Source organism: Triturus cristatus, chromosome 5_1, assembly GCF_964204655.1.
Source record: "Triturus cristatus chromosome 5_1, aTriCri1.1, whole genome shotgun sequence".
Lineage (NCBI taxonomy): Eukaryota > Metazoa > Chordata > Amphibia > Caudata > Salamandridae > Triturus > Triturus cristatus.
In genome coordinates this window covers 314,397,729-314,425,444 of record NC_140587.1, presented here as the reverse complement: position 1 = coordinate 314,425,444, position 27,716 = coordinate 314,397,729, and the positions used below count along the sequence as shown (strand labels likewise).

At 46.7% G+C, this 27,716-nt stretch overlaps 1 protein-coding gene across 2 annotated transcripts in view; it reads left to right on the top strand.

The window, feature by feature from the left end:
* MTBP (MDM2 binding protein) overlaps positions 1-24,152 on the top strand; it is a 236,302-nt gene extending 212,150 nt beyond the window's left edge. For both annotated transcript variants that reach the window (XM_085605039.1, XM_085605040.1), the window contains 2 exons: positions 726-791; positions 23,672-24,152. In XM_085605039.1, coding sequence (XP_085461165.1) covers positions 726-791; positions 23,672-23,710 — 105 coding nt within the window. In that variant the 3' untranslated portion in view covers positions 23,711-24,152. The remainder of the gene's footprint in view (positions 1-725; positions 792-23,671) is intronic.
* The last annotated feature ends 3,564 nt before the right edge of the window (positions 24,153-27,716 follow it).

Below are 27,716 nucleotides of genomic sequence, written 5' to 3'. Positions count from 1 at the left end.
TGCGACCGCATTTCAATTGCAAAATATTCACACATACCACTGCGATTTCGGTATTAGGAAGGGACACCCTAAACACGCCCTTTCCTAATACCGTTTCTCAAACCCAATTTGCGATTAAGTAATAGGTTACCAAATCGCACATTGGGACTTTGTACCTTAAAGAATGCTTTTTGTTGTTGAAAACGACCCGATTCACGACCTCACAAAAGATTTGTACGCTGGCCCTTAGTTATTTACCTGTAACTCCAGTTCTCCTCTGTTGCTATTGTTCATAGATTTACACATGACACTCACTCCTTCCTGGTCAGAGGCTCACTGCCTATTATTGGTCCCCTTAAAACCTGTGTTATGGTGGACTCTAGGGGGAAGCAGAGACCACAGCACTTTCACCTCACTAACTGAAATGTGGTTGTTTAGAATTATGTGAACTAAACAAAACTGAGTGTGTGGCCATATTGGTGTTTATTGCTATTTTAAAAATACAGCCGATTCTCAGTCTGATGGGGAATGATTCAAGCAGGTGACTCTATGAAAGGTTCCTACAATGGAGAACTATTGTTACAGATAAGTAACTAATTTCATATAGGAAGCCTGTATTGTAGGCTGGGAGATAAGAAGCGCTAAGTGGCCTGTGTACGCTGGAAGCATCTTTTATTACTAAGTGCAACATTATAGATACACTTTTTTGCTTGCAACAATTTCATGAGTCACTGCTTCATTTTTAGGATCTGAAAACTTCTAGAGGTTTGTATGACGAAATGAAGAAAACTGCAACCAACAATGTTAAACAGGTAATGTTTTGCACTTTACAAACTGTTTGATTGCATCAAACCTTCTGCGTGGATTGCATGGATTCAAAAGTGAGGGATAACATTTGATCTCCTTGGTAGTCCACTGTACTTCCATTCCAGATGTGTGTCTTTTGATCATTACAGTGCATGAGCTATAACTGTATAATCAAGCTTCAAGACTTCAAATATGTACATGTTAACTTTGGAATGTGAGAACCATAATTGTAAAAGTAGACCAGGTCAAATAGTTAAAAGTAAGTTTAAAGAGAGCTACTTCTCAGTTGTATTTTGTAATTATAGTTACACCTCACCATAATTGGTATATGGTTATTTGATTTGATATAGTAATTCATGTTTTGAGCAAGAGGATCATCTAACAAGATTCAGCAATAATACAACAGACTTTGATCTAATGCCACTTTCATACGACCCCACAGGCAGTGAATTTTAGGTAGAGGAAGATTGCTATTTTTTGTGCATTTTGTGTAGACTTTCCATTTACTAGTTTTAAATTATGTGTCGAGAAGCAGGTTTAATTTTTATATAGGCATCTGACAAGTCATGTTGCCTAAATCTTCCACAAAATCAAAATTCCCTTTTGTGCAATTCTTCTATCTGTTATCGGTGATTGTATGCTCACAACAGTTGGAATGGACAGTGTGTGTATTGACCCAATGACCGGACTGGGAGGATCAGAACACACTTTAGATCATAACACACATAAGTGTTTCAGTGGGCCACGGTGTTAACCTAGTTAGAGAGCAACAGTTAAGCAAGAACGGTTGCCTGAAAGCATGTCCAGAGTCTCACCTCTTGCAGAAAGGCTTGTGCAGGTTGCAGAACCACCGTATCCTCCGTTGTTTGTGCTGAGAGCAGAAATTACCTGGAATCCCAAAAAGGAAGGTTACAATTTTACCTCCTAATGATTTCCATAGAGCTCTGGGTAACGTAAAGCAAAATATAATTTGTTCTTGTTTCTTCCACCTAAACGAGTATTTAAACTTAATTGGACTGAGCAGCTTTCTGCAGTACTGGATATAATCTAGACCCACCAACATATTTAGAGCTGCTCTTACTAGAAGAAGCTCTGCACATGGGTGTAGGATGGATAAGATCAGAAACAGAAGCCTTATCTGCCTTCATTGTAAAGTCTACTTCACTAGGGATGTGGAGATCTCTACGTTTGAGTCCATCTAAGAAGAGGGCAGCTGCCCTGTGTGATTAGTGCCTGCATGGCACGATCAACCAGAGCATGAAGTCTATTGTGCTAGCACTACAGTAAAGCACTTGGCACTGCTATGTCACACCAAGACAGAAAGCAATGCCCCGATGCCAGCCTGACCGAAAGCTGGTCGATTTGAGCCATCGCTTGAAGAAGCAAACTTGCTGGTGAAATACCAACATGTATCCTTGGGAGCAGCACCCCACTTAGTGGCCTACCACCTTTATCAGCCCCAGTCACAAGCTCAGAGCTAACACCCTAAACCAATAATAAAAAGGGCTAAAAACCTATCTCCATTATGACATGCCCGAAGGCCACTTCTGTGATGCATAACTTTGTGACTGCAACCCGCTGGTACTTGCCTTCCCGCTACACGACCACCCAAATAGCTTGCACCACGGAAGGGTGCTCCGACAACATCCAGTCCCATGCGCACAGCTTTTCAACAGAGCCACGTGTACTATGGTCCCCCACCTATACGTGAACTAATGGCCCTGTCACACATATTGCAAATTTGTGAAAGATGCCAAACACCCATAGGAAGCTATGGACACTTGCACAAGTATGATATACACTCAGACCGTGGGGGCCCCGAGAAAGCATCACACTTGGCTAATTTGAGGCCAGCTACATATGTAATTGTACAATTCTTACATCATTTTAAAATTAATAATACTTCATTGATATATTTATTGTGTGATACATGTTGTGCGTTAACTAGTCATTCTGCCCCTTACCTCTCCAAGAGCAAGCTGAACTTACCAACCTTGCTAAACCTGAAAGCTTTATTTGGAATTTTAGTGATTTAGCACTAGTACATGATTCCTGTATTTCGAAGTAGAGTGGGAAAACTTGTCACAAGGATTGCCAAACTGCTATCGAGTCATGCAGGCCCGAGAGAACTTGCCAAAAGATGAGTGTAAGGAATTGGGTTATTAGTTGAGAGGGGTGAATACCCTACTCGCATATTAAACACAATTCTTGTCAGGGTGAAACACAATAGATACTAAATGAACCTGTTCTTAACCCTCTGGTAGCTTGGCACAAAGCCGTCGTGCTTAATTTAGAGGCAATGTGTAAAGTATGCAGCCTTGAAACATCAGTAATGTGAAAACACAACACAAGAAAAATTCCAAACCAATTTATGAAAATAAAGTGCATTTTATTAAATAAAAAGACACCAAAATGACAAAAAATCCAGTAAGTACAACTGGAGTGTTTATATTTTAAATAAAATAGCATGAAGTGGCAATTGCAGTTATCTGGTTACGCTAGACCGGGACAAAGTGAAAAATTCAGGGCGACTCCATTGGAGCACGGGTCGAATGCAGGGACTATGTTCATTCTGGTGGAATGTTTACCTTGTAGCTTTGTCCAGTTTTCACACAAGAAGCACTCGTCGATGAGGTTGGCAGCAGTAGTTAGGATGCTAGCTGGATCAAGGAGGGGCCGGTCGATGGTGGTTTGTTGAAGTTTCATGCTTCGGTTGGAACATCGCGTTGGTAGTGTGGTCATCGGCGGCAGCGTAAAGAGCTGGTCGACAATAGGAACTTTGGGTTGGCGGGAAAGATGGAGTGATTGCCGCTGCAAAGATCCCCGGGTGGTTCGAGGGACTGTATCCAGGTAGGTCACGTTGGCAGTCAGATGCAGGTCCTGCATAGGCCCTGGTGAAGTTTTCTCTGAACTGGGGTGGCAAAGTGAGCTAAAGAACGATGATGGATTCAACCCAGATCTGTGACTGGGGTGAGTGTCTAAAAAGTTTCAGCGCTCCGTCCATCATCTCCTTGTCTGTTCATGAAGAGACCGGAGATAGTTCTTTTCTACTTGAAGAGCCCAAAAACTCGTTTTTTTCCACCTGGAGTCCATCCCTTGCAGTTTTTGGATTGGAGGAGTTCACTCTAATACCAGCATAGGGTCCAAATCCTGGACAAACACATCTTGAGGGTTAGGACTCACTCCAGCAGATGCCAACATACTCCAAAACGGGTCCTAGGATGATTGTTTACGGGCCAGGGAGGACCTGGCCTGGCAGTTAAGTCTGGACTGACTTGCATTAGGCTAGGTCCAAACTGGAGTGGTGTGGTGAACAAAAAAAAGATGGATTTAGGCCCGGATCTCTGTACTGAGGGTGAGTGTTTGACATTGTTCAGCATTCCGGCCACCAATTGTTATTTTTTCAACTTTCTAAAAGTGCATTTTCAGAATAATAATTTAAAATCGGACATTACCACTAAAGAGGATTTAAAATGACAATTCAAACAACTTTAAAAAATATTTCTCTTTAGGCTCCCAAACTGAAGCTATCACTTAAGTGTAACAAGTTAACAGTGTTAGTCTACAAGAGAGCTAGCCTTGCTACAGTGAAAAATGACGTTTGGAGTTTTTCACTGCCAGGACATAAAAAGCTTAAGGACAAAGGTCCTACTTTTTAAATAAAATGTACCCTACCCTATAAGCCTTTTGGGCCTACATTAGAGGTGATTTACAAGTATTTAAAGGAAATTGTAGGCTGGAAAAAAGGATTATTTTGCCAGGTCGAAATAGCAGTTCAAAAGCACTACAGCCTGCAGTGGCAGGCCGGAGACCTGTTTTACAGTGCTATTTTAGCAGGTGGTACAATATGTTCTCCAGCCCACTTGTAGCATGTAATTTACAGGCCATAGGTATAAGTAGTACCATTTACTAGGGACTTGTAAGAAAATTAAATGTGCCAATTTGGTGTATACCAATTTAACCATGCTTGGAAGAGAGAGCACAAGTGTGCAGAGTCCTAATGCCTACAAGAACAGGTTCAGTAAAAAATAGGATCTCGAAGGCAAACCTCTGAGGGAATACCATGCAAAAGATGGCCATTTGCAACATGTACCCCCACCTCCCCCCTCCACCCCCAAGCCACCACCAGGAAGAACTAACCACCCTCATGAAAGTTCTCATCACGAAGGCTGAAAAACCTGGTAAGACCATCAGCATTGGCGTAGTCCATGCCAGGGCTATATTCCAATGTAAAGTCTGCTCCCTGTAGGGAGATAGATCACCTCACAGTTTTGTGTTCTTCTATGCGTCTATTCACATGTTGGACCCTTAAGGGGTTCCCTGATGTTTTGAGGTCCACCAATTAGATGACCCCCCCCCCCCCTTTCCACTCCTTGACCTAATAGAGCCTTGTACACTGGTCATTTGAGGCCCACAATTCTGGCCACATTAATACTCCACCAGAGAGGCCTTCTGGTTTTACTAGTGTTTCATCACTTCGTGGCTGGCTTCCATGTTTTAAGTGGCCTCTTTCCTTACTCTTTCATCTGAGACTGGAGGGGAAACATGTAGCTCACTAATTCTTAGAGGGTTTCTTGGGAGCTTCCTCCCACCCCTCCTTTACAAGATTGAGATGCCCACATACAGGGTGTCCAAACAGAATTTCAAAGTAACTAAGCCCCATTCCCTTTTGAGGCACTTCCTGGTACATAAAGACAGTGCACGGCAAGACGATTGCCTCATGGGTTCTGGTAGGTCATTGGTCAGAAAGTGGCATGGTGTTGGTGAACTAATAGAATGTTCAATGCATGTGTGGCTGTACATACACATGCTTTGCATAAGTCCGCCATCTAGTGTTGGGCTCGGATGATTACAAGTTGTTTACGTTTGAAGACATTTTTGGAGTGACGAGGCTGTGTGATGCCTCCTTTTGGTGATACTTCACATTGTTAGATTGTTTATTTTCACCGACTGGTTCGGATGTACTCTCTCGTGCTCCGGTTTGAGATCCTTTCAGACTCCCTTCAGTTCACAAGTAGATCCCTTTCTTGACTGTATTGTCTCGATTGCGTAGTCAAATCTTGCGTTTCAAGAAAAAGAACAGTTTCATGCATCGTGTTCTTTGGCTCACCTTGACGGCCTAAGGGCAACGCCGAGCCGGGCCCTTTCCAAATTAACAGATCTAACTGAAAAATGAGCTGGGGATGGAATGCACTCCGTTCTGCTTCTGCCCGAATTGCCATTCCAAATACCCTCACACCAACCTGCACTCGATCTGTAATTTGTTTGTTGTCCGACCACAGGGAAGATACCAGTGAGCCCTGCAGATCGTTCCACGAAGCCTTGGTAGCCCAGGAGGATTCCTTCTGGTCCACAAAACCTATTTAGTAGGAGGCAGAGCAAGATCCAGTCATCCTGGAGTCTTCCGAAAGGAGTCGGACCGTGAGTACACCTGCCCCTGATACAAAGGCCAAAAAATCGGCTTGACCAATAAACCTGCTCAAAGGCCGCCACTACAGAAAAGCCATGGCGCGCACCAAAGTATCGGTTCAGGCACACCGCCCTTGGGCTCAGTGCCGAAACAACAGCCAACAGCAGGGGCCTCCACCAGATCCGATTTGGCACCAACGCATCATATATTGGGTTCCGTACCGAAAGATAAAAGGCACAGTGGTTAGGCACTACAAAGTCACCGAAAACTAAGCATCCACTGCCATCGAAATGCTATACCTTCGGTCCGAAAACACCACCGGAGCCAATTCTCGAAAATATGCAAGAGCGGCTCGATCAGTCAAAAAACTTTACAAATTCAGCCAGGGACTAAGAAAATTAGTCTCCAACCGGCAACGCCTCAGCCCTGAGGAGACATTTGTCATTTAAAGAGGCTGTGTGCTCTAGCTCCACCTCTCAAAATGAAGAAAAAGGACATTGCCACTAGCCCTTCACCTATTCCTCTTCCTAACTCTCCAATTCCACAAACAGCAGCCCCACCCTCCACTCCACTCCACTACCTGCTAAACCACACCAATCTGAAGCAGATGATTTCTCACCACATTCACCAAAATTAGATGACAGATGATGATTGGATGACAGATTAGATGACAGATGATGATTAGATGATTAGGCAGACATCCTGGGGAGCCATGGAACGCCTTTAATATAGAACCACCAGGGAATACAGATCCAGATCACCGATCCCCTCCAACTGATGCTTCACCATATTAGGACTTAATAGCCAAAGCTGCAGCCTACCACCAGGTACCCCTACATAAGGGCCCTATAGAGGATGACTTCCTCTTTGAGACCCTCAATGAGGATCTCAATATTTGCCAGTGCTCAAAGGAGTGCTACGTCATGCAGATAAAATTTTTATAGACCCCGTAAAATCACAACTAATCACATCACGGGTTGACAAAAAATATAAAGCAGCACCATCTGACCCTATGTATATATATTAAAGGACAGGTAAATTCTGACTCCTTGGTAGTAGCCAATGCAATGAAAAGGACCAACTCGCAAACACCTGGGGATGCACCTCCCCCAGAGAAGGAGTCAAATCTCATGAACTCCTCCAGGAAACTACAGGGTCCTCCTACAAAAACCAAGGACAGTCCTCCACCTCTAAAAGCTTCTACAGAAGATCATACAGAGGCAACAATTACACTGGTCACGGTCGCAGAAATTCTACCCAAACCGCAAATACAAACACTAAACGGTGACTTCCTCAACTTTCCCCTCCAACATCTAACACTTATTGAGGGATGTCTTCAAAACTTTTACACTGCATGGAAATCCATCACAACAGATCAATGGTTTTTGGACATTATTCAACATGATTACTGTTGGGAGCACATTACCTCTCCTCCAAATACACCACCACGCAAGCACAAACTAGCCATACGCCACCAAGCCCTCCTCAAACAAGAGATTTCAGCTCTTACTCAAAGAGCCAGTTCAACTTCAACATCAAGGAATAGGAGTATATTCACTATACTTTCCCATTCCCAAATAGGATGCATCACTGACCAATTCTCGACTTCTGTCCCCTAAATCGCTACATCCTTTTGGAACATTTCCACTTGGTCACACTTCAGGAAGATAAACTATTTCTGCAAAAGGGCGACTTCATGGCTGCATTAGACTTAAAAGTTGCCTACTTTCATATACCCATCCATCCTTCCCATGGGATTCACCTGTGCTTTGTCATCCAAGGAAAGCACTAACAATTCAAAGTTCTTCTCTTCGGAGTCACCACGGCACCACAGGTATTCACAAAATGCCTAGCAGTAGTGGTGTACATCTGCACAGATAAAACATTCATGTATTTCCTTATTTAGACGATTGGCTTATAAAGGCACACAGCTCTCAGATTTGGAGCCAATATACACAGGAAACACACGGCCTACTACATCAACTAGGGTTCACTATCAACCTTCACAAATCCCACCTACAACCATCCCAAATACAACCGTATTTAGGAGCCACACTCAATTTACACTTGGGATTAGCATACCCACATACAGCTAGAAAACTAAACATTCTGACCCTAGTCCAACAGTCTCAAACTGGCCTTCAAGTCACAGTCAGGACAGTAATGTGCCTTTTAGGCATGATGACATCCTGCATTGTAATAGTCCCTATGCCCGTTTACATATGAGACCGCTGCAAGAATGTCTCTCAAGCCATTGGACACTGTCACAGGGTCAGCTTCACGGTCCAATGTTGGTAGACAGCCACACACATCACTCTCTGCAGTGGTGGAACTCCCAAATCCTGTCTGAGGAACGGCCATTTCTAGACCCAGTTTCCCAAGCCATTCTCTCTGCGGATGTTTCACTGAAAAGATGGTGGAGCTCACCTTCAAAATCTTACAATTCAGGGCGTATGGGACTTCAAATACCAGGGTCTCCATATAAATTACCTAAAGCTTCAAGCTGTTCCCCTGTCATTGAAAGCATTCCTGCCTCACTTGAAAAACAAGGCTGTCCTAATCCAGACAATGACAATCATGTACTATCTACAAAAACAGGGGTGGGGGGCTCACTCTCTGCAATTATTGCACCTAGCCCAGACCATATGGCACTCAGTAGTACATCACAACATTCATCTCATGGCAGAGCATATACCATGGATAAACAATTAATTTGCAGACCTCCTCAGCAGGACGCAGCAACAAGTCCACGAATGGGAACTCCACCCCAGAGTCCACCTACCATACTTTCACAAGTGGGGATTTCCACAAATAGACTTGTTCGCAACTCCAGAAAACGCAAAATGTCTAAACTTCACATCCAGGTTCCCACACCCACTATCCAGGGGCAATTCTCCATGGATGAACTAGTCAGGGATATTTGCCTACGCGTTTCCACCTACCCCACAACTTCTGTTTGCAGTCAGAAAGCTCAGGCAGACTACCCTCACCCTAATTCTCTTAACTCCAACTTGGGCTTGTCAACCATGGTTCACCACACTACTGGAACTCTAACAAGTTCCCCACAAGAAACTTCCCCTCAACCTGCACCTTTTCACACAGAACCATCTCGAAATCAGACATCCCAATCCCAAATAAATTAGCCTTGTCGTATGGTTTCTTAAGTGATAGAATGTGGGCCTACAACTAGAAAATGCTACACTGTTAAATAGAAAAAATGTGTTTTATACTGACAGCATCAAAAAGTAAACTTTAGATGTGCATCTTCTAACCTCAGGTTTAGCCTACACGTCAGTACACCTACACCTTACTGCATTGCAGTCTATCTACAAAACAGACAACATGTAGCTTTATTCAAAATACTAGTCATTAAAGCGTTCATGGAGGGACTTCAGAGTAATTCCCCCTACACTTCCGCCAGCATGGAATCTCAACATTGTACTAACAAGGCTCATGGGGCCTCCGTTTTGAACCACTACATTCCTGCCAACCCCAATACTTATCTTAGAAAGTAGCTTTTCTAATAGCTATCCCTTCACTCAGACGTGTCGGTGAGCTCCAGGCACTAACCTTAGAAGAACTATTCTACCATCTCCACCAAGAGAAAGTGGTGCTAGGAACAAGCCCAGAGTTTTTTTCCCAAAGTAGTCTCTCCTTTCCACATTAATCAATCAATAGAATTACCTGTATTCTTTCAGCAACCTGATTCTATTGCAGAAAGAGCTCTTCATACTCTTGACTTTAAAAGAGCTTTAGTGTATTATATAGACAGAACCAAAGTACTCAGAAAAACTAAGCAATTATTTGTTGCTTGCTCACCTCCTCACACTGGGAACCTATTTCAAAAAATGTAATTTCTAGGTGGATAGTCAAATGCATTCAAACTTGTGATGCTAAAGCTAAAAAGGCTTTTACCTGTTCTCCATAGGGCTCACTCAACTTGTTAAATAGGAGCCTCTGTGGCATTTTTAGGGAACATTCCTATTGCTGACATTTACAAAGCAGCAACATGGTTCACACCACACACCTTCAGAAAACATTACTGTGTGGATGTTTCAGCATGTCAACAATCCAATGTTGGACAAGGAGTACTTCGTACTCTCTTTAAAACAGCTGCATCCCCCACAGGCTAGCCACCACTTAGTGAGAGGGACTGCTTTACAGTCTAGGCAAAGCATGTGTATCTATGGCCACACCTGCCTCAAACTGAATATGTCACTTACCCTGTAAGCATCTGTTCTTGGCATGTAGTGCTGTAGGTTCACGTGCGCCCACCCTTTCCCCGGAGGCCTGTATAAGTCACAGTTTACTGCTTTATTTTTCCATTCATTCACATTACTAGCATGGACATCACATTACTAATACTTACTCTAACTCCATTCTCACCCGCCTGCTGCAAAACAATCTAACAATGGAGTCAATGCCCATGCACAGTATCACCAACAGGAGAAGTGGCACAGCTCGTGACTTCAAAAAACGTCTTCGGACATAAACAACTTCTAATCATCCGAGCCCAGCACTAGATGGCGGGCTTATGCAAACCATGTGAATCTACTGCACTACATGCCAGGAACAGCTGTTTACAAGGTAAGTAACATAATCCACCCCACACTTCTCCCTCATGGACTTCATGTAGGTAGACATGAAGTTGATGCCCTGTCAAACACAACCTCCTTGGGGAAACCCGTGCGGGTTAATCCCCATCAGTGACCTGACTGTCTCTCTCAGAGCCTCCACCTTCTGCCCATTGTTGGTCACCCACTGCCTATACTTCTTGGTATGTCAGGCATGTGAGCCTTTGGAACCATCTTCTTAACACTAGGGAAACATCTGCACTCCCCCCCACAACACTAACCGGGGCAATCTCCGCCATTCCAGCCATAGGCAAACCAATGGGGGCTACTTCCTGCACTTTTATTGAGCACTGGACTGGGAATGCTTTTCTAGGAAACTCTTTTAGGTGCCTTTTGAGGACTCTAGGTTTTTCCTTCTCTCACCCATTGTCCTCCTGGTGGGGACCCTGTTCACGCTTCTGGATATCTCCACCAGTTACCTTCTTGTGAACCCTGGTGCTGAATCAGAGGTCTGCTTCCTTGGCAAGCTCTCTGAATACAGTGAGCTTGGAATCTTGTACTTGTTGGCGCAGCTCTTGGAATATGTGCTCTTTCAAAACAATCTTGGCCTGTGCATGAGAATGACTTGCATTACTTCCCTTCACTTAAGCATCCAGTGCCTTACTGGAGTACCCCATGAAATCCACCCAAGACTTGTAAGGCAGCTTCTGACTCTGTACATTTTATCCTGTACTTTTCTAGAGTATGAACATTTTTCACAACCAGGACTTCTTTCATCAGGGCATACTCATCCGGTCCCCCTTTTTCAGGGCCAGTAGGCAAATTGGGAATATGTTCCACAGACAAGACACACCCAATTCTCATCGGGAACTCTGCGCCTTTCTGAGGACACCTCAAAGGCCTCAAACCACTTATCGATGTCAACCCCCACCACATAGCTAGGCACCAGGTCTTTGAGAATGTCAATCAATCAGGGGTTATGAAGCGCAGCTACTCACCCGGTGGGGTCTCACCGCGATTGGTGTGGGGGGCCGGGCTCGGATCCAGGCCTTTGCGGTGCCCGATGCTCATGGTGATTCATCGAAGAGCCAGGTCTTGAGGTCCTTCAGGAACTTGGAGAGAGTTGGAGTCTGGCAGAGGTGGAGAGGAAGGGTTTTCCATGCTTTGGCCGCGAGGAAGGAGAGGGAGCGACCTCCTTTTCTGGCCTTCTTGATGTGTGGTATCGTGGTGAGAGAGAGCTGGGCTGAGCGGAGAGATCTTTTGGGTGCATGGAAAGATAGGCAGCGGTTCATGTAGGCAGACTGGTGTTGTGGAGGGTCTTGTGGGCGTGGGTGATAAGCTTGAAGGGGATTTTCTTCTCGACTGGGAGTCAGTGTAGTGCCCGCAGGTGTTGGGTGATGTAGCAGTGGCACGGTAGGTCAAGGACTAGTCTGGCGGCGGCGTTTTGGATGTTCTGGAGTTTGCGGGTGAGGTTGTTGTTGATTCGGCGTAGTGTGTTGCCATAGTCTAGTCTGTTGCTAATTAGGGTGAGGGTTTTCCTGTGTTCGAGGAGGATCCAGTTGAAGGTTTTGAGTAGGAGACGGAGGGTGTGAAAGCGGGAAGAGGTGACCTCGATCTGGCGGTCCGTTTGGAGTCCTGGATGATACCCAGGTTGCATGCGTGGTCTGTGGGTGGTGGTGGGATCCCGAGGGTGGGGGGGCCACCAGGTGTCGTTCCAGGCATTAGGATGTGAGCCTATGATGAGTACTTCGGTTTTGTCTGTATTCAGTTGTAGAAAGCTGTTCTTCATCCACCTGGCGACTGCTTCCATTTCTTCTTGAAAGTTGTGTTTCGCGATGTTGAGTTTGTTGGATAGTGAGAGGATGAGTTGTGTGTTTGCGTAGGATACGATGTTGAGTCCGTGTGTTCTGACGATGGAAGTGAGAGGTGCCATGTAGACTTTGAACAGGGTGGGCTGAAGGAGGATCTTTGGGGGACTCCGCAGGTTCTTGATGTGGGCTCTGAGATGAAGGGAGGGAGTCTGACCCGCTGCGTTCTGCTGGAGAGGAGTGAGCAGATCCAGTCGAGGGCTTTGTTCCGTATTCCTGCATTGTTGAGTCTGCTGGCTAGGGTGCAGTGTGAGACTGTGTCAAAGGCCGCAGAGACGTCCAGAAGGATGTGGGCCACCGTCTCTCCTCTGTCAAGGAGAGAGTGGATGTTGTCTGTCACGTCGATGAGGGCGGTCTCTGTGCTGTGGTTCTTCCCGAAGGCTGATTGGGAGGTGTCGAGGATGTTGTTCTCATCGATGAAGGAGGCGCGTTGGCTGTTGACAGCTTTTTCGATGACTTTCGCCGGGTAGGGAAGTAGGGAGATCGGTCTGAAGTTTTTGAGGTCGGTCGGGTCCGCTGAGGGTTTTTTAGGAGAGGGTGGACCTCTGTGTATTTCCAGTCTGCTGGGAATGAGGCGGCCTCGAATGATAGGTTGATGATGGTTTGTAGCTCGGGACGATGTGTGTGGTAGATGTGGTGGGGGCAGGGGTCAGTGGGGGTCCCGAGTGGATGGTCCTCATGGTCTTTAGGGTGTCTTCTATGCTGAGGGCGGTCCAGCTGTCCAGTGTCGGCTGTGTGGAGCAGGGAGCGGAGGATGTGGGTTCCTCCTAGAGGATGTTGTTGTTGAAGTTTTCATAGATGGTCTTGATTTTGTGGTGGAAGAAGGCGCTGAGTTTGTCGCAGAGGTCCTGGGAAGGTGGGATGTCGGTGGACTCGCTGTTGGGTTGGGCGAATTCTTTGATGATCCCGAATAGTTGTGTGCATGGGCGGAGATTCTCTCCTGGAGTGCTTTTTTCTTCGAGTGTCTGATGAGTCTGTGGTGGGCGGTAGTGGCTGTTTTATAGTTGTCGAGGTTCGCTGGGGTTTTGGAGTTCCTCCATAGTTTCTCAAGACGTCTGCAGGTTTGTCTGTAACCCTGGAGTTCGGTGGAGAACCAGCTGGCCTCCTTGGCATGAAGTTTGGAGGATTTCTTGAGGGGGCGACGGTATTGGCGCAGTTGGTGATCCGTTTGTGTTGGGCACGGGCGCGTCGTCTGAAGCGGTGGGAGCGGAGCCACTGAGGGTGGCAGTGAGGTGTTAATCGGAGTTCTTGTTCCAGTTCCTGCATTGGAGCTGGGCTGGGTGGCTGCAGGGGGAATTCATGCTGTAGGTGAAGTGGGCGCAGCGGTGGTCCGTCCATGGGTGTCCGGAGGTTTGGCTGAAGGAGATGGAGTTTGCTGCTGTGAAGATAGGGTCGAGGGTGTGTCCTGCTGAGTGAGTTGGTCCTGCTATGATCTGGTTGAGACCGATGACGTGGAGGTTTTCCCGGAGGGAGGTGGAGTTGGGGGTCTTGGCAGCTGTCGAGGTGGAAGTTCAGGTCACCCAGCAGAATGTAGTCGGTGGAGGTGATGGCATTGGGGTGATTATGTCAGTGATGGAGTCGGAGAAAGGGGCACGGGGTCCAGGAGGTCGGTAGATAATTGCGCCAGGTAGGGTTGTGGTCTGGTTGATCTGTATCTTGAAGTGGAGGTGTTCCATTAGGGCTGTCGGTGTACGTGCTCAGGCGGAGGTTGGCATTGTGAACGATGGCGATGCTGCCTCCCGAGCAGTTTGGGCGGTCCTTCCGGGTGATTTTCTATCCTTTGGGGATAGTGATCGTAATGTCAGGTCCCGAGGTGGCGCTTGTCCAGGTTTCGTGAGGAAGGCGATGTCAGGAGAGGTGCTATCGAGGAGCTCCCAGATTTCCGTGGCGTATCAGTGGAGGAAACGGATGTTTGAGGAGAAGGCTTTTCAGGGTTTTGGCTGCCGTGGGGGTGTTAGTGGTTGGCGGAGGTGGGTCCTGGGTTTTGGCGGTGTTGGAGTGACGGCAATTTCGGCAGGTGAAAAGACTGTGGGTGTCAAGCGGTGAGGAGAGCTTGCATTTGTTGTTCTTGCCGTCGTTGAGTGCGTGGAGAGCCGTTGAGCTGTAGCGTTGGTAGGTCGGAGGACCAGGGTTCCTGGAGCTGGTTGCGGTCTGGTTGCAGACGGGCTTGCCTATGGCGCGCCTTTTTGTGCGGCCGCATCGCAGCCTCCATTTAGTAGAGGTTGGGGGAGGGCGGGACAGCTGGGAGGTGGGAACGGGGAAAAATGCGGGAGAGGCTGCGGGGGCGGCAGAGGGGGGAGTAAGTCAGTAGAAGACTGACTAGAGCCTCAAGAATGTCTGTAAACTAAGAAATTCTGACATTCAGCAGGAAATAAAATTAAAGAAGAAAAGGAAATAAAAATAAAGGAAAATAAGGCAGCAGCTGGCAAGGACTGAGGCCAGGGCGGTCCAGTCTGGTCCGGGGCGCAAACTGCGGTCTGTGTCGGGCAGAGGCACGGGCAGAGCACTGCCTGAGCTATGGAGCTGCGCGCTGGGAGAGCAGGCAACCAAGGAGCTTAGCTCGACTTAGCGCGCCACGGCCTCCATTAAGTAGGGGTCGGGAGAGGGCGTGACAGGCCAGAGTCGGGTACGGGGGAAACGTGGGAGGGGCTGTGGGGGCAGCAGCGGCGGGAAGCGGGAGTAAAAGACTGACTAGAGCCTCAAGAGTGTCTGTACACTAAGAAATGCTGACAATTTCAGAAGGAAATAAAATTAAAGAAGAAAAGGAAATAAAATTAAAGGAAAATAAGGCAGCACCTGGCAAGGACTGAGGCCATGGCAGTCCAGTTCGGTCCAGGCACGAACCATGGTCTGCGCGTTGGGAGAGCAAGCGCCTTAGGAATGTGGATCTTTTTACCACCTCTAAGAACTTCTGTATAACTTACACCAGCGCTTAATTTGGAAAAAAATAATGGCTTGGGCTCTCGTCAGAAGGCCACTGCAGCTTGCACCACACATTGCCCCAGCTATGCTTCCAATCATAGTAACAACACAAGCACTAACCATCATACTCCTACAAGTGTGACAATTCGGACTACTTCAGGCCCCCAAAGCTATAAGAATGCCTTTGGTGGCCGGTAATAGTCATTTTTATTGTATATTGAATTATTAATAAACTTTTGTTGTGATCATCTCTAAATTAGCCAGACAGCTCTACGTTGTGGCAGACTGCCACAAGCTCCAGTGTGACAATTAAATACTGGTGCCGAGCTCTGGAAACCTCTGGCTCATATTTAAGTACTGAGTGCCATCATCCTCACTGGACTCTGTGACCCTCCAGGCCTTAAAGTTCAGTTCTTTCTGGCTCACTTCAGGAGCCAGCAAAGCATTTTTCTTCTGCAAAGCCACCCTTTTAACCTCCAGGGCCCTGGTGGCAACTGCCTCCTGCGGGGCCACCTTTGCCCTTTACTCCTCAGCTGACAATTTTTCACTTCTACAGCCAGTTTCAACTTGGGCAGCTTTAATTTCAGCTTCCTTTCAGCCCCCGTGCTCCAACTCCTCAGGGTCAGGTTGCGGGAAGATACTGTTTTCTGCTCACTATCCAACATGGGGCCCAACTCCTGTGGGCCTTCCTCTCTCCTTGAGCTCTGGGACAATTTACACAACATTTTCTCCTTCCTCCCCACGTAATCCTCACCTTCTACAATGTCATCATCCTCCTCCTGTGATGTAAACGGCAGCAGGTGAATCTCCTCTCAGTCTCTGAGGGCTATTTGGAACTCCAACTTCTTGGAGCCTTTTGCTTACTCCAGCCCCTTCTCTTTGCACAACATTTTCAACTCTGCCACAGCGTAGGGATCAATGTTGCGCTCTTCTTCTATTTTCGCCAGAAAATATCACAGACACAAAGTATGAATCTGATAGAGACTACTAGCAGCACATTCCTTGACGTAGAATTATCCCCAGGCGTGAGACTGGACCCGGAAAACTTTCTTGCCCAGCATCTCTGTGCGCCCGGGGGTGGCACCTCGCGACTTCACCCCGACGTCCTCTGCGGGTGTGATGTCAGCGAGGTCACATAAGTCCCACCTCGGCGCCGACGTTCGTTTTCTTCTTTTCCGTGTGCAACGCGGACCCGAAATGTGTCCTGGCCTGTTCAGGCCTTCTTTTCCTTGGGTACAGTGTGCCGAATGCCTTCAAGCTTTAAAACGTGCTCGTCTTGCGTGCGCCAGATGTCGGCGACGGACCCTCACCCCATCTGTATGTGGTGTTTGGGGGAGCCCCACGACTCCACGGATTGTGCCAGCAGATAAAGCCTACTCGGGGCTCTACGGAGGCCGGTGCTGCTTTTGCTCGGGCTGTTTCCACGGCGGCGGGGATCTTGCGCATGGGCGATCCAGCTGCCCATTTCCCCACAGATCATCTTCTGTAAGTCCTCCATCATGGTTTTGGAGGTAGGGAGCTGCTTCTTCCCTTTGAGGCTTCGCTTCACACGTCTCTTTTGGGGGCTTGGAGGCGGCCCGCCACAGGGGACCCGGTGCCCCAGCCGCTTCTGCACCGCCACCGTCCTGTACCGCATGACCCTGTCGGTCTTTCCCTCCACCAGGGGCCCTCTTTTGCAGACTGCTTTTCCCTCCCTGCCGTCGGTGTTGTCCCCTCCGTCGCGTGAGGCCCGCTGGTTGGATTCCTGGGGGCGCAATATCTTCGCCTCCACCAGTCCCGCTTGCGGGCCCTTAACACTCTTTGTGTTTTGGCAAGGGCCACTTCTTGCTTGTGGAACTCGGCGGAGTCCCTTATGTCTGCTGCTTCTCAGGAAGGTGCCTGTGTTGATCTGAGGCACCATGTGTTGGATGACCGGGAGCTGGCATCTTTTAATTGCTCGGCTTTGGACGTTTCGAAGGTGCTTGGTCGTACCATGGCTACTTCTTGGCTTTTCGTCGCCATTCCTGGCTCCGAGATAGTGTGTTCCCGGAGAACGTGAGGGAACGGTTGGTGGACCATCCTTTTGATGGCACTCTTTTGTTCCACGCCCCTACGGATTCGTCCATTCCGAGGTTTCTTGCGGGGCTTCGCCCTCCTCTTCCTCCTCCGTGACCTGTGAGTCGGTCTGTGTTAGGTAGGTGTTCTTCTGTTGTTGTATTGGGGCCTTGCACCAAGTAGCGACTTTTTCCTAAGAGGGTTCTCATGTTCTGGGTGTAACATGCCCTATGTGGGTTAATGGTAGCTATTATATAGCTTTATCATGTGCCGGGGAGGTGTAGTCGTCCTTCGGAATTCTGCGCTCCGTGGCGTCACGGTATGTCGCGAGTGTGATCTTCCTCCCTGTTGTTTTGGAGTGGCTTGCGTTGCGCCCCAGGCCTTCCGTCTCCTGGATCGCTGTGTCGCGGCCCTGGTCCGGCCTGCTGTCTACAGCCTTCCGTTGTCGCGGTTTTGCGCTTCTGTTCCTCTTCATTCGGGGGTCAGTGTGTGCAGGCCCCTCTTGTGGGGTGTGTCCTGGCCCTTCTTGGCCCCTCCTGGCCTCTGCATTTGGCTGACGTCTAGTTGGTCCTGGGTGCACTGTACAGTGGTGTTGTCTGCTGCTGGCTGCCCTGCCAGTGCAGGCCTGTTTGTTTTGCTACACCATTGTGGCCTTTGATGTGTTCTCTTGTGCCTTTCTTCTTCCGTCTGCACTTTTGGCGGTGGAGCCGTCCCTGCCTTGTCCGCTGCTTAAGGCTGGGGTGTGTTCAGCTCTCTTCTGTCACTGTGTCTGTGTTTCTTAAGGGGGGCCCTGCCTCAGGTTCTACCTCTTCTCCCTAGGGGTTGAGGTGGTCCTTGTGTTCCTTGAGGCTTTTCGGGCGCTGTCTGCCCCTGCGGGGTGTGGGACAGTTCTCCCTTGGTAGGGCTTAGGATATCCTGGCCTTTCCCTTCTGGTCCCTGTGACATGTCCCCTGCTGGGGCTCTGTGTCTCTCCGTGTAGGGGGGATTCTCTCGCAGGTCCTCCTCCCTTCTGGGTATGGCTAGGGTATCTATTCTACGTTAAGGAATCTGCGGGTAGTAGTCTCTATCAGATGTACAAGTTACTTACCTTCGGTAGCGCTGTATCTGGTAGAGACGGTTCTAGCTGCAGATTCCTTCACGACCCGCCCTTCCTCCCAGTTCTGCGAGGACCATCTGCGTGGGTTTCTGCAGTCACCTCCCTCTGGGTGGCTTGTCTTCTTTTTCTTCCAGTCAGGTTTCCCTCTAGCTGGTTTCTCTCCAGCATGAGGGCCTACTTTTTCTCTTCCCTCTGTGGTTAGTGTTTCTGATTCCCTACAGGTATTCTTTGTTAGGGGTTCTTTTGCCTGTCTTTTGGCCTCCTACTCATTTCAGGGGTTGTGGCCCTCCTTGACAGTGTCGTCTGCGGATGGGTTACCTGTCCTTTGACCGACGGATCCATTCAGGGGTTATGGCCCTCCTTGACACTGTGGTCTGCGGATGGATATTCAGTCCTTTGACTTCCTGCTCCTTTCAGGTGGTATGGCCATCCTTGGCTGTGTAGTCTGGGGATGACTTGCTGTTGCTTCTCTGTTCCGGGCTTGTGGCCCTTCCCTTTGTGGTTGTGACCACTCACTCACTCACTCACTCACTCACTCACTCACTCACTCACTCACTCACTCACCTCCAGGATGGCTCTTGTCTTGGCTTGCAAAGTGGTTCCGCGGAGTGGTGCTATACTGCCACCTGGTGTTTTCGCCTTGGCTTGCAAAGTTGTTCCTCCGAGTGGGGCTCTGCTCTTTTCCAGCTCTGGCCTGCTGTTATCGCCTTCTGGTGCTTGGTACCGTCTGGTGATGTTTCTCACCTTTTGTTTTTCTCTATTTTGTTTCGCTGTATGTTTTAAGCAAACTGATGTCGGCGTGCCAGGGTGGGGCTTATGTGACCTCGCTGACGTCACGCCAGCGAGGACGTCGGGTGGAGTCGCGAAGTGCCTCCACACGGCGCGCACAGATGCTGGGCAAGAAAGTTTTTTGGGTCCAGTCTCACGCCTGGGGATAAATCTACGTTAAGGAATCTGCGGCTAGAACCGTCTCTACCAGATGCATCGTTACCGAAGGTAAGTAAATTGTACGACAGGCATTGAATTTGGGGAAAGAAAAACTGCCCAATCAAAATTAGGAGACTTAAAAAAAAAATATATGATTTTGATATCCTATTATTACAAGTGATTTATGTATTTTCACACAAATCATTGAGTGGCACTAAACGCCAAGAAACTGAAATATTACTTGAGGGGGACTGACACCCTTCTGATCTAATAACTCAATTTCCTACAAAGATGTATCTATTTATGTGTTTAAGCTACCTCTGATTGATGACCATCCCAAGAATAGTTTTTGAATGCTTAGGAGCGCAGTGTGCTTCTCATTCCTTTGTTTGATGCATTCAAATAGGTCATGCTCTTTGGGTCACCGATGGCCTGGACAGAACTTTGAAATAAATTAGTTAACAGGAATAGAGATTGTTTTGATACAGGAACTTTATTTAGATCTAGGACTTGGTGGCCTGGTAAGCCCTTACTGCTTTCACAAAGTACTAATTACAGGGTGACATCATGACGCAATGTCAGCCTTTGCAAAATATTTACCAGATTGGTGTCTGTCTGCAAGTTTGTGGTTTACAGATTAAATATGCTGCAGCTACAAAATTGAAGATTCCCATTGGAACCATCTTGCAGTTGAGTAGGCAACAATAATAAATTGTAGCTTTTGGAATAGTGCTGAAAGTACCACTTGCTATTTCTATTTTCTGTTGTTGTATCGACTTCTAATTTGTGGCCCAATGTACATACAGACAGCGGTGTGGAAATTACACGCTAACCTTATGGAACCCATCTGTAAATTAGCGATGCAACCTGTGAACTAATATCTGTTTTTCCATTGTATCCAGTTGCAGGGTCGGAGAACGATCTGCCTAATGAATATTAATTAGGCAGGTTGCTATTTGTGACCCCTTTGATTGACTGTGAACACAAGAATGGTCGCCTTAATGGAACTGGCGACCACAACCCTGCGTACACATTTCCAAACTTGAAACTTTTTTTTTTTAAGAAGCCTATTTTCCTTTAAAAAAAAAAAGTACGTTTGATATTAAGGAAGACATTGGCGGGGAACAGGCAGTGATCCAGTTCCAGCAATACAATTCTTATAGATGAAACTGTCCAGAAATGATAGCTTCCGTTATGCAAATAAATTACCATATTCTCTGGGGTGTCAGTAACTTTTCAATAGTTTGTCACCCCAATTGTGATGAGAAATCATTTATGCTTCTCAGTGTAAATTGCATTTAGGTGGGGACCCCCCCCCCCCAACTGAGATTTGAAATGAGTTGCAAACCCTCTTTTTCTATAAGTCTTTTCTCAGTTGCAAAATGGGCATAGTATATTTGAAAATAGTTTTGCGGTTACAAACCCTGTTATTTTGGCAGTGGTAGGGTTTTTGAAAGCAAAGCACTTTCATACATCTGGCTGTTGGTTATCGAACTGGTGTTCCACTGCACCTTTTAATTTTAGGGTCATACCTTTAAGTCAGTGATCATTATACCAGGGATGTATGATTGTGGCCTTTTATCTGTCCAACCTGTTCTATAATAGGAGATTTTTGTAATTTCTACAACAGACAAATATTGTGTTTAGCATCTATCTATTTATCTATATATCTATATACATATAGATATATCTACCTAGTTGGCAGGTGTAGGCAACTTTCTCCAAGTAGTGACCCTTGCTTCTGGTAAGGGGATTACAGACTTCAGATAGCCCATGCTCACCCCCTTGGTAGCTTGGCACAAAAACACTGGCTTTTCCCAAAGGCAATGTGTAAAGTCTTTGTACCCAAACACACAGTAACAGTGAAAACACCACAGATGGACACCACACCAGTTTAGAAAAATAAAGTTTCTTCATCTTAACCAAACAAGACCAAACGACAAAAAAACAACATATACATGAATCAAGTTATCACTTTTAAAATGGTTACTTCAACATAGAACTGCAGAAACAAAATAGCTCCACCTGGGGCTTTTACGACATCGTGACATGCACAAAGCACAGCACCGACCACGAGATACGCGGCCGGGCATGAAGTCACACAGACCGTCAAACAACAGTACCTTGGAAACTAAGTCAACAGACGATGCACGGCGTCGGTGCTGAGGTGAAGGTTGTTCCTTTCTGCCATGGGGGAGGCGAGGCGTCGGGACCAGGACAGGGGAAATTGGGTGACGTCCGCGATGAGGCATCTGTTCCGGTGAGGCGATGTGACATTGAAGAGTTTGTAAAGTCATGCTCCCCAATTATCGGCTCCGCGATAACGTGATGCTGGCACTGGCGCTAAAGGCATCCGTGCAAGTGCTGTTGTCTGGAAGGCCAATAACTGCAGGCATCAGAGCTGAGGTGCAGGCGTGGCGGTGCATCTTGCACTTCACAAGCGGTACCCCGACCTCTGTGCAGGTTGCAGCATCACTGGCGGCATCTGAGTTGTGCTTTGCAGCACCAACCACACACTTCTTAGGGCCCAGGAACTGGAATTGGCACCCTTTTGAATATATAAGCCCACGGAGTAGTCAAGGTGCTGGTCAGTGGGTGCAGGTAAAGTCTGTGTCCCTGAGCCTTCAGAACAGGAGCTAAGCACACACAAGCCCTTGGAGATTCTTCTTCAAGCCGGTTCACAGCAAAGTTCCAGTCTTTGTCCTCTCTTTAGCAGAAGCAGCAACTGCATGCAAACCCAGGAAAGCAACACAGCAAAGCTCAGTACTTCTTCTTAAGGCTCTCCAGCTCTTCTCCTTGGAAGAGGTTCCTCTTGAGTCCAGAAGTGATCTAATTCTCTGGGGTTTACGGTTCAATACTTATACCCTATTTTCTCTTTGTGGCAAGGGTTTCTGGGCCCAGTCTAAACCAGTTACTGTCCTCTCTGGCCCAGCTTCCCTACAGGAGGTGGAGGCAGCATTGTGCAAGGGAGACACAGCCTATTTAGATGCTAGGAAATTCCTCCCACTACTCTAAATGCAGCCAAGGTCTACTCAGCCCAACTATGAGTCACCTAGGAACGGCAGGGCACACCTCAACCCCCCATTTGGGACTGTCTAGAATGAATGCACATCCCTAACTCCTGTCACTCCAAAACCAGACAGTGAATACACAAACAGGCATAGACACACAGAATGGTTAAACAAGAGAATGCCCACTTTCTAAAAGTGGCATTTTCAAACACACAATTTAGAAACCACCTTTACTAAAAGATGGGTTATTAAGTTCTGACCTGAGAGCCTCAACTTCATTTCTCCATCTTGTCCCAATGGCAAGTTACACTTGTGAGATGTTACAGTGCAGCTCTCATGTTATCCTATCGGACAGGCAGGCTTTCAATAGTGAAAAACGAAATTGGCAGTATTTTTCCAACAGGACATGTACAGCACACCAATGCATGTCCTAACTTTCACATACACAGCACCCTGCCCATGGTGTTACCTCAGGGCCTACCTTAGGGGGATTTGCATGTAAGAAAAGGGAAGGTTAGAGCCTGGCAAGTGGGGGCATGTGCAAGGTCAACATGGCAGGTAGAAACTGTGTGCGCAGACACTGCAGTGGCAGGTTGGAGACACATTTACACGGCTACTCCAGTGGGTGGCACAATCAGTGCTGCAAGCCTACTAATAGCATTGGATTTACAGGCCCTGGCATTCTCAGTGCACTTTACTAGGAACTTACCAGTAAATCAAATATGCCAATCGGGGATCACCAATCATAATACAGTTTACACCGGGAGCACTTGCACTTTGACACTGATCAGCAGTGGCAAAGTGCCCAAAGCACTTAAGCCAGCAAAGACTAAATCCATCACACAGTCAAAAATGCAGGAGGTAGAGGCAAAAATTCAGGGGAAACCACAGAAGGGATGCCAAGTGTGGGTGTGCATATGTGTTTTTTATTTATTTTGCGGGTGTGCTTTAACTTATTTAAAATCTACAATGTGCTTTAGACATACAGATAACCTATTTATCTTCATTCAATTTTTCTGAATGTTTTTACCCATCTTTTTCAGGTGATTCATTGGGAAATGGAAAAGATCAACAGAAAGTGATAAAGAATATATTCTTGTGCTGGATTATGAACTTTGTACAAAATGCATCTACAAAGCATATTGGATATAAGCGATCTTTCAGTTTATGCATACATGAACTACCACTGCACTGGCACTCTGTATTTTTACTGTTTATTTAAATTGTACTGTTTATTTAATTTCTACCACAAATGCTGAAAATGAATTGGTATTTGTTTATAATTTTCAGCTGCCACCCTCTTTGTTGAAATGTTGTGTTTGTCCTACTAAAGCAAAGCACCTGTCACTCCTAGAGTATATGTAAGGCTGTTGAAAACCTACTCTTTGGTTTATCTGCTGTGTTCTGAGAATGTCATGTCAGCCAAGGCTTCTTTTGTGTCTTTTTGTAGATATGATTGTAACAGTTTTTCAGATATCTATTAAATCAAATTTTATTTATTAAAACTGAATTTGGGTACTCCTGTACAGTGTTGGTAGTGGATTATAGCGGACTGTGGAGGACAGCCTGCAAAACGCTTGCTATGCTGATACAATAAAAACACTGTCTATTTGTAAGGAAATACTGCATTTCTGATATCCTTGTACCCTGTCTACTAACTTAAAGCCATTTGTAGTGGAAGCCAATGACTGTAATTCTTTGTACGAGAAGCATTTAAGAACTTCAAATGAGTTTGCAACCATTCGGAAAGCCTTCTCTGATTTTAGTTCCCTGATTTCTAAGGTGGTAGACTGGAGAGTGAAGGGGGAAGGAGTGTCAGGGTAGCTGGACTGCAGAGGTGGGTTAAGGGAAAGGGTCCTCTTCATGTAGTCACATGAGTAAGTCTATCTGCAGAAGCCTTAATCAGAATCTAAAATATTGCTGCTTCCTTATTGTCTGTGCCGTTGTTAGGAGCCATGTTCTCTACATTCTTTCTACTTTGAAATATTTCATTTTTATTTTCAGGAGGGATTCTCTGTGCGGCAATTCTAGTGTAACTAAAGAAGAACTCACTATATTTGCTGCAGTAAATTAGAAACAGGACTCCATGTGGCTGCTGACCTGGCTAAAAATACTTATTTACAAAAAAAAAAAAATACTATGGATTTAGGGTCAGATCTGTACTGGGAGTGAGTGTTTAACATTGTTCAGCATTTCTTCCATCATTTGTTCTATTTTTTTATTTGTCGCCCTCAGTGGTATGGGTATGCCCAGATGTGGGCCCAGTCCTCACCATGCCACCGGAGTCAAACTATCCTGGTTGATGAGGGGTGATGCCCCAAAAGCGGTCCTAGAATGCTGGTTTCCGGTGCGGACCTAGGCTGGCAGTTCGGACTGGACTGTTCCCACGGGGAGCAGGGTCAATGCTGATTTACATTGTTAGGTTCAAGCTGAAATGGTGTGGTGAGAAAAAATAAATAAAAAGTGATGGTTTGGCAGGCCACAACATCGCACACATGTCATGCAAATTTTTTGGAGGGGGCATGCCCTACACTTGGTTTTCACACTGCTGCACCTTCCACCGTCCCAGCAACAACTAACGGACGACCATCTGTAGGATTAGGAGGAAGTGCAAACCAATTTGGCCAAATGGGCTATCATGAGGGTGCCTGGACCAGAAGTAGAACATGGCTGTTATTCCCATTACTTTTTTAGTGCCGAAGAAGGAGGGAGGCCTCAGTCCTATTTTAGACCTACACCCTCAACTTCACAAGGAAAGATTCAGAATGTACATACTGGCTCAGATCTGGTCTATGCTTGACCCCAGAGTCTGGATGGTGGCGTTGGGTCTACAGGATGTCTATTTCCATATACAGTCTTGCAACCCCATTGGCACTACCTGCAGTTTATGGTGGGGCAAGAGTATTTCCAGTTTTCAGTGCTCCCTGTTGGGCTCACCAGTGTCCCTCGGGTTTTCATGAAAGTGCTTCCGGTGGTAGCATCACAACTTCGGAGGTCTGGAGTCTGTCTTTTCCTACCTCGACAACTGGCTGTTGAGGGTGTGGTCGCTCGAGGCAGTCATCCACCACCTCCAATCGACGACGAACCTCCTGTCTTTCTTTTGGGTTCACAATCACTGTGCTATAGTCACACCTGACTCCTTCTCAGACACTTCTCTATATTGTGGCTGTTCTGGACATGGTTCAGTTTCGTCCTTTTCTTTAAGTGCTTTATATGTTACCTAGTGACTAATCTGGAGATAACTCATTCTTTTAGACCCTGACACCCCTAACGTCGGCCTTCATTTGGTCAAAGGTTTTAAAGTAATTTGCATGCCTAGTCCTCAGGTGGAATTAAGTCTGGATTACCTATAAAAGTTGTGAGCATAAATGGACAGGATGAGAAGCCTTTATTCATAATCACTGAGTCCCACACAGCTAATGTCTTCCTTGCAACAGGAGAGGAATATAGTTCTCATGATCTGTATTTTTGGGAAGCCAAGCTGCTTTCCAGACCTAGTAGCCAGCAATTTGTTGAACAGTAAAACATCAATACTTTAAACGTTCTGCCTTGTTACATTCAACGATATATCGCAGCTCTGCTGCACGATAGTAAATCAGTATGCGTAGCATTTTGAGTCACCCCTCCTCTAATGAGAACATTGTCTGTGCAGCTAATCTGGGATTCTTCCTTACCTGCACAGATTTATTAATTAGTTTTGGGATTTTTTTCCAACTCCTCTTTTGGGGGTTAAAGTGGCAGGGTCTGCACAATATAAATAAGTCTAGGTAAAGCTGGGGTGCAGCATCCTAGGAGTCCTATACCATGGGGGGAGATATTTAATATTCTCGGAGGCTTGCGAGACGTTAACAGTGAAGACAGGACAGTTTTTGCAGTATGCAATGATAGCGAGGACTGGTAGGGAAATATGGACCGGATTTCCAGAGGCTCCCCACAGACAGAGACTCTCCAAATGGTGGTGACGCTTGGTGGAGCCCGACACCTTGTGTCACATTTCTACAGGGCATGTGAGGAGAGACAGAATGAGTAGGACACACAGAGCGAGGCAGACCTGGGACCAGGATTCGGGAGAACAACTCTCAGGCAGTGAGTGGAGAGAGACATGGACATATCAAAAGGGTGTCTAGTAATGCCCAATTCAAAGTTTTAACTACTTACATCGCACGTACTTAACCCCGATAAAGCTGAACAGAATATACGTAGAGAGAACAACAGCGTGCCCGTGCTGCAGTATGGATGGTGCCTCCTTGCACATGCATGGTAGTGCCGCAGGGTGCATAAGTACTGGACATTGGTTGTAGATCAGCTGGGGGAGCATCTGGAATTGCACTTGAGTGCACTCCGCAGCACTGTATAATAGGCATAATTAAGAGACCCGAGGGGAAAAAGATGCAATGGAAGTTTATACAACTTGCTCTCGTGTTGGTGAATAGGCTGTATGGAAGACAGAAGCCCATCCCTGTGTCTCTGGAGACACGACACGGTGGAGTGGGCACTAGCTGAGGAAACACACAGCCGCCTCTCCAGAAGAGATGATGAGGTCCTAGAGGATCTGGACACCTGGGCTGACACTTTCCAAGTGTTTCAGGAAATTGAGATGGGAGGTGATTTAAAAACAGGGCCACCCACAGGACCGCGACAGCGAGGTCTGTTAATACAGAACGAGAAGAACTGGGGCAATAGGGTAAAAAGACTGTCATTAACTGTTGGCAGGGTGGGGGTGGGGGGGGGAGTCGAAGAGTACCCCTGATTGAATAAGGGACAAATTGAGTGTATATGTGACCCCTTGCAGGAAGTGGGAGACCCGTGACGAGATGCAATTAAATGGATTGTGTACCTGTGCGCTGGGTGCAATGTGCTACTGCTGAGACACGGTAATACTTAGTATATCTCTTGGTTGTTATATGCTACATGGTGTACCTGTTGTTAACATAAAACAATAAGGAGTTATTTAAAAAAGTCTAGGTAAACCCCTTATTTTGACAGCTGTAGTTCTGCCTAGCTAGTACATGCCTCCCATGTGCCACGTTTGGAAAGTTGTCATTAGGAAGCATACCAGTTTCAACTGCTTTTTTCTCCACTGAAGGG